The sequence below is a fragment of the Haliotis cracherodii genome, unplaced genomic scaffold, assembly GCF_022045235.1.
Source record: "Haliotis cracherodii isolate W230 unplaced genomic scaffold, xgHalCrac1.p SCAF_4, whole genome shotgun sequence".
Lineage (NCBI taxonomy): Eukaryota > Metazoa > Mollusca > Gastropoda > Lepetellida > Haliotidae > Haliotis > Haliotis cracherodii.
The window spans coordinates 10,319,000-10,327,222 of NW_027266297.1; the positions used below are offsets into that span (position 1 = coordinate 10,319,000).

The window sequence follows — 8,223 nt, forward strand, 5'->3', positions numbered from 1 at the left end:
AGATTTGAAACGTGTTTCAGCCGTATTAATATACATTGAAAGCACACTCTAAACAAATCATTGCGGCCCCTTAGACCCCAGGGTCACACGTGCCACCTTTCAAAACTATGATGCAACATGCGTGATTTGGGCTTGATTCACCCTTTTCTCTATCAAAGCTTTGACCCAGCATGATTCCTTTGGACTTGAATAACCCTTCGTCTACCCAGGCTGTGATCTTAAACTCACATGTGTATGCTGACACATTACCAGTTTGCACATTATCACAATTGCTCTTTTGACATAAGAAATATGTAACACGTGTTGTTTTCGTACTTTTTATTTGTAAAATAAATACTAGTACCTCCTATGATCTTTGTGAAGAGTATTGATAATGATTGTTGATGAACAGAACAAGCAATGATATGAATACAACTAATGTAGTTCCGTCACATGAGATGAGAAATATTAGAAATTCATAAGTTAAGAATAGTATTCACATAACATGCAGTTTCCATACAGCATTCACACACTTGTTGTAGCCTTCAGATAGCTCATTCTGTTTATGGAGGTGTTGGTGTGACAGCATCCATGTTGTCGAATCCCAACTTGCAGCAGGCCAGGATAGGCTCCACACACACTTGACGTCCATCGGTGCCAGTGGTCAAAGATGAACACAGCTGGAAACAGCAGTAAGCTTATGTCATTTGTTTGTCTTTGAGAGTTAACGGCGTTTTCATAAGAACGCATGTTTATCTCTAATGGGCCTGACCTGATGTCCTTCGTTTTATAAAATGACTGATTCTCGCATTGAGAATTTTGTGAATTTCTGTAACATTCTAATTTCACGTTTACCTTGTCGGTGGGTTTAAATTTTAATGTAAATAATAGCCACCCTCTTCGGGTCAGAAGTAACAGAAGTAAGCTAATGTCATTTGTTTGTCTTATAGAATTTAGGGCGTATTCGTAAGAACACCAGTTTATCTGTTACGGACCTAACCTGTTATCATTTCTTTTAAAAAAAGACTGAGTCACGTATTAATAATTATGTGGATCACATCAAATCGTATTTACTATCATTCTTATCTCCCTGAAATGGCTTTGGAAGGTTTGATTTTGAATGGACATTATAGCCAACAATTCTACGATTAAAAGAAACTACTTACAGCCATTCCACGTCCTCCGTATCTCTCGAGCTGTCTGAATGGTAGGTTGGCAGAGGCCAAGTCAATGACAGTCTCCTGGTTTGTAGTGAGGGTGACAGAGGTGACAACTCCGGGGGTGGTGGTCGTTCCAGTGCCCCATGACTGACCCCATCCTTGTCCCCACTGCTGTCCCCATGGTTGACCCCACTGTTGACCAAGACCTTGACCCCACTGTTGGCCCCACACGTTGCTGTAAAAGAGACATAGTGTGGTATTTGAGATGCATTTGAAAATTGCTCGTTTCCGGTCATGAGGAAATGTATTTTAACTGTGAAAATTTAAAATTCTTAAAAACATTCTTTAAAGATGTTCTTGGTGAGACGCTTGGAATTTTAAAAACATTGTGGGTGTTTAAAAACAATGTTACATAGTATGACATAGTATGATATTTAAGATGCATTTGATATTTGCTCATTTGAGTGTGAAAATTCTTTAAACATTTTAATGGGGAGATCATGTTTTAACTTCAGCAACCCTTTCCTTACCTTCCAAGGACAGGCCCGAGTCCATCAGCGGTACATCCAGCCTCCACACGAGATCTCTCAGTGATAACGAGGTTGTAACTTCCTGACACAGTTGTAGTCCTCAGAACGGCAGATCCAGTCAGACCACTTCGAGACTGACCAATCTATAATAAAAAAGCTATGTTCGTTTCAAAACGCATAACTCGCGAGAGTAATATTAAAGTAGTATTGTCTTTCAAAAAGACAACCCAAACTGCAGACTAATTCAGTCAATAAATAAAACTACTTACACCCCATCCTCCCCAAGTTGGCTGCATCCTCCTCAGGGTAAGAGACATAGCAAAACCTGTTGCTGTTCCAGTGCAGGTAATGGTTGTATCTGGTGGGAAAGTAAACACAGTTGAGCACTTTATGTTACGCAATATACACATACAAGTTGTAGTTTAAGTAGTAAGAAAGTAAAAGTGTATAAGCTTCTTTGGGATCAATCGTTCACTCTTCTGAGGCGGTGGCCTCGGAAATGTGGTTTTGGTCACTGCTTCAGCACACTCAACAGCACAATGTGTTCAAAACATCGAGCATGTCCAGTGTACGCAGTTGGGCGTAGGATGGTCATAGAAAGGGTTAACCTTACCCTGGTTGCACAGTGGCTGTAAAGAAAATGAAAGTGTCTGTAAATACTTACTCAGATAAGGGTTGATAATGTTCTGGCCCCATCCTGTCCCTGCTTGACCCCAACCTGTTCTTCCAATCCCAAGTCCATGGGTACCAAATCCAAGTCCACCGGCACCAAATCCAAGCCCAGCAGAGCCAAGTCCAAGTCCAGCTTGACCTAAAGATGCTCCTGTCTGTCCCAAACCAAGTCCTGCATTACCTTGACCAAGTCCGGCTTGACCCCAAGAAGCCCCTGCCTGTCCCAAACCAAGTCCTGCATTACCTTGACTAAGTCCGGCGTTACTCTGACCCCAACCTTGACCTAAAGCCAGGTGAGCTATAATAGATAGAAGAGCTACTGCGAGGACAGCCATGGTAGATTTGTACTCGAGAACAACCTGAGATAATGCTGGTATCTATCTGACCGGGTTTATATACACTTCAGGTATAATAAGCTGGTAATTAATTATGTCTCAGAAATAAAAGAGGTGACCAATCGGAAGTCCTATCCCATGTACCTGATGTAATTAAGGACTGGCTATTGGAGAGTTACGGCTACAGCATTAGATTAGGTTATGCAATTATGCTATTCACATATTTCGACCTTAATCGTTGTTGCATTATTTTCTTCATTACTTTATTGCTTAATGACATTGACTTGATGATCGTTAATGTCACGTGTGCATTGATTGTTTATCTGAGACAATGACAATGTCCCATGCCCATTATGCAATTAAGGAATGGCTCTAAGAGATGTACAGCTATTCCAGATAAATTAAGAGCGATACATTCATCAAGATCCAGCTCTTTCCCCTTCACATTCTTTCCCGTGTAATCCTTCCGTAATACTTTTGCAGTCCTGTGCGGTTTACTCGGACTTTTGCGGGAATATATCGAATGTATATTGCTTCCTTATTTAACAATAATGTTATAAAATAATTAGGTCTGTATTCATTCTTCCCTTTATGGTAATAATTTTCATTAATTATTATTTATCAAGTAAATAAAATATATGCATACATATTACAACATTAAACATTCTCAGCGTTCAAGTTTCATGCGCAGATGCTCTGCAAATAATTGCCAAATATTTTTCTTAATGATCAAATTGTTATAGTTACGACACTAGGCCGTAAACACTGCATACTTTAGGTCCAAAACACAACTGTGATACCCGTATTAAATACATTACCATGGTATTGTTTGTTTAATTTTGAGCCACCATCAAACATGGGCATATACTTTCTTTCGCCCGGGAGTCTATTTTTCTCAATGAACCAATTGTTATTTACAGGAGTGAGTCTCTTGGATTTTTGTGAGAAAATGTTGTTTCGATCACTGATTCAATATTTATATTTTTATCTGAAAGGAAGAGTCGAACAATGTTTTGTTTTCAAAATGCGTTATTTTCAGGACAACCAGTGGAGCTGAGTAAAACCCTCAACCAATTAGCTTTTATAAAACATCCAAAACTTTACTGTTATATGAATTTACAATTAGTTAATAATTAGGCCAAGCTTCAAAACCTAATTACACCATGAAGGGGGGTGTAGTAATGCCCTCAAGCGTTGTGTTCGTTATTATGCAATTCAGGTGATGTTTGGCCTGTGTGCACCAGTGAGTCACTATATAGTGACCCCATACATAAATACATCATTGTAGGACTAATTATATTATAACGAGAAACTGAGGAAGGTCATCCCACAATTTAGCACATGGACAACGATGAACATATTTTGTTGACTTTTTTTTACTTTATAAGCAGTTAATTTCTGCACTTGTTCACAACACACCAATTCAACATTAACATATCGTTTTTAGTTTCAACAAAATTAGTAAATGCGCTATCGTGGCACTGCTTTTTCTGGTCCAGCATTTGTTTGTCTTGTTTGTTTACAGGCCGTCGTCGCATGACAGGAGTACTGCTGTGCGGCTTCAGGCAACACACATGTATTTGGTATTGTGTGAATGGCGAGTGCTACCAGTCGGGCAGGACAGCCATGGTTGCCCTTTTCGCGAACACCTGGTGTCATCACTTATATTCATTGATCCATTTCTATAATTTTCACCGATATTTTGTTTTTTACGCCCAGTGGACACTGTTTCGGCGGATAATCGAGTCTGGCGTTGACATTTTATGTTTCGTAGTTTCTCATACAGACTCTGAAACACATATATCCGATAACCCATGCAAATCTACATTATTCAGTTTCCATCTGAACATGAAGTGATTCTCAGGGCTCATTTCTGTTACACAATTCCTAAGAACATTTTACAAAAGACATCTTGAATATTACAAATCTTGAACCGTCAGCCGATGATTTAGTAGATAAGAACATGAATATAACGATTTTGTAGCATAAGGAGAAAAATATTGTATTATTGTGTCACATGTTGTATTACAACAAACGCAGAAAACAATAGGGGAAATACAACACCCGGCCCGTAGGTCTATAGATACACAATACGGTAAAATATGATAGTATATAAAATTTGAAAAACTGGTCTGCAAATATACATATTTATTACATAACGTTGCATGGAAAGTTCAATTCCATGTGTTTCTTATGACAACAGCTTATTACAACGTACAGCTCATATCATGCTTGTGATTAAATCTGTTTGGGTACAGATCGATTATGCAATAAAGTGATGCAATAAGATAATACGGAGAAGCCAATAGAGGCTCAGTTATCTTATGAATTCACGTACGTATTCCTGGTGTCTTAAAACATCGATTTTGTACATCTGAAACAGAATTTTTTGAATCGTATGAACAAGAATCTTCAGTGTGAACCGACATCATCTAAAACGTTTTATGTATAATAACTTTATTTTTAATTCTTGCTCCATCATGAGATGAATTATTACACCAGTATCGGAGTCCACAAATGCAGATAATCCTCTTCGTCTACTGGATCATATCGTTAAGCTGACGTTAAGTGTTTTGTGTAGCAATGATGTTTTAAGGGAGTAAAACACTGTTTGCTGTACAATTGTGAAATATGTTCTCTCAGGAACCAAAATACGATTAATGAGGCGTGGAAGACCAGTCCAGAGTGGTTGAACTGGATGTTGTCATTTGCTTGTTGTTTGAACGTTGTGAACGGACTCAACAATATTCCAGCTATATGACGGCGGTCTGTAAACAATCGAGACTGGATCAGACAATCCAGTGATTGACATCATAAGCATCGATCTACGCACTTGGGAATCGATGATTTGCATCAATGAGATAAGCGAGCCTGACCACTCGATCCCGTTATTCATGGGGTTACTGGGATTAGATGTCACAAAGACACAAAGAGATGATTTCAGGCACGCCCATGGTACGCAACTTCTGTCATCGAATTGCGATGCATCGGGAGACTAGGGCGACCGCGCCCCCTCTCTAATCTTAGTCAATACCATCAAATAGCGTCGTCTTGTTATGATGACCATGTTTAGTCGATTTACCTCATATACTAGTAGTTTCTCTAGCATTGGATAAAAAAGGATTAATTAATCAATGCTATTTATTACATTCATAATATGAACTTATTATATTACTTTTACTTTCGATTTGTATGTGTTATGTGCCTACCATCTTCAGTTTTATGCTGTTACTGTAGGTATTCAAAAGTAGTCATCGAACATTCATTTTAGCGCTGCTTAAACCCCAAACTATGCCTATATTATTGTTCTATCATTAGCGTCACTAGGGTGTTCTACACATAAGTCCTAAGTGGTAGTTATAAAACCTGTGTATTTTTTAGAAAGTGAATTCCATAGTGACGTATTCTACTTTAGGTCTTCCAGATCTTTGGGTATCGCTCGAAGGCTTCCTTTAATGTTCAACTTCAAGGACAAATTTACAAAACCTTCTATAACAGTCTGTTCAAGGTGGACAGTCTGCATGTGTGAGGTACAATACGTTCAGTGCTTACAGAATGTATTTGAACCAAATATACAACAAAACAACATTCTCTCTTGTGGGAATTTTCGTGGTTGTGATGTAGACCCCGCTGATCTCGTTCAGCGATTTGTAACTATGGATCTGTCTTAGGTTCACGACTATCAGCCAGACAACTAAATAAAAGCGACAGAACCCTTTGACGTTATCATAAGAAATCTCTTCTAAGAGCAGAGGCCAGAGTTCAATTGGGACTGTATCATGAACATGTGTTAATGGATCCCTATTAAATTCTGATGATACAATGTGTTCGCGAAATTTTTCCGATGCCACCCATCACAAACACATTTAACTGCAAGTCATTTGTTCACCTGAAAAATCACGGGATCATATGATTCAAGTCACAATCGGGATTTGCATCGGACATTATTTGTGTCACTGATGCGTTTAATTTGGAAATGACCTTCACATGCCTACAATTAACTTTTGGAAGCTTTACTGTGGCTTTTTATGGTGTTAACCTTATCAAAGAGTCATATGAACAGTCAAAGCTGTGGAAACATCAAATACTCCGACGAAGAAGGCAGTGTCTGTTCCATCGGAGGACCCGTGAAGATCCGGGACAGAATTGGTCTTGCCGGGAAAGGCGACTTTGCTTATCGTAAGAGGCGACTAACGGGATCGGGTGGTTAGGCTCGCTAACTCGGTTGATGCATGTCATCGATCCAAATTGCGTGGATCGATGCTCATGATATTAATCACCGGCTTGTCTGGTCCATACTCGATTATTTACAGACGGCTGTCATATAGCTGGAATAGAGTGCGGCGTTAAACAACCAACTAACAATCCATCCATCAGGAGGCAATGTGAAGATATCGGTTTTCTGGGATTCCACACAGGACTACCTCCCGAAAGGTCAGGCCCTTATCATGAACTGAACTGCTTAGGCAACTGACTGAGAATATGAAGACTAAACGTCGTTGAAAACTCACTGAAGGTGTGTTCTTGCACCAGGATAAAGCACCTTGCAAAAGGCTATTGTCGCCATGGTTGCAATGCATGACTATGGCTTTGAACTAATTGAACAGTCTCCGTATTCAGCAGATTTGGCATTCAAGGTCAGTTTTCCACCTCTTCCCAAACTTGAAGAAAGAACTGTCTTGCAATCATTATGCAAATTAAGATGGCTTTTTACACCACCACGAGGAAGCCACACATCCAGGCACTCAAGCATCGTTGGCAGAAGTTTGTGGACCTTGGATGGGATTATATTTACAAATACACAAAATAATTAGGGACAACTCAATCAACACAGTCAGTCCGTCATAGTTCCACCTCTCGTACATGTGAAATAAACATTAAGACATGTATACTTAGAAAACTATTATTCATTATCAAACAGCGTATGGATTGTTCAAGTCTGAACCAGATACATTAGCGATTCAAATGATTGATTCAACGATTCTATATCAATATTCATTTTGAAGTTACACATATTTCAATTTCAATATTCCAAATCGTACAAATGATTCGATCAGGTTCTATCAAAGCTGTGAGCCAACATGCTTGCATGTGATTTAGGCTACCCGTGCCCCTATCAATTTCTATAAGCCAGCATGCATATGATCTTATTCTGACAAGGTATAAAATCGTAGACTCACACAAATACTGTTCCAAGACAAGAAACATGAAAGATGTGTTGGCATCTTTATTCAAACACCCTCTGCCCCGTTGTTCGGGAATAAATAATGATTGTTGTTGATGAACAAGACATATGATGATGAAAATGAGACATTCAAAAAGGATTGCATTCAGTTAGGCAGTAAGTTATTTAACAATGGGACACTGGATAGATTAATTTTCTGATAATACAAGTGTTATTCCACATGATATGTAAAATGTGGAAATTCTGTATTTGTCTGACTAGACTGATTAATGTGAGTACAGATAAGAATAGTATTAACACAGTTTACATTCAACATTTCACAATGGACACGCTGAATGCAGCTTCCAGATAACTCGGACTGT

General features: G+C 38.9%; 1 protein-coding gene across 1 annotated transcript; it reads right to left on the minus strand.

Moving 5' to 3' along the window:
- Positions 1–542: 542 nt before the first annotated feature.
- On the minus strand, positions 543–2,676 carry LOC139480247 (ATP-dependent RNA helicase glh-2-like). Its single transcript, XM_071263285.1, has 5 exons — positions 2,334–2,676; positions 1,939–2,027; positions 1,670–1,812; positions 1,146–1,374; positions 543–659 (listed from the first exon to the last, which is right to left on the minus strand). Exons 1-5 carry the CDS (start codon positions 2,674–2,676, stop codon positions 543–545), a joined length of 921 nt encoding a protein of 306 aa, XP_071119386.1.
- Positions 2,677–8,223: the final 5,547 nt, after the last annotated feature.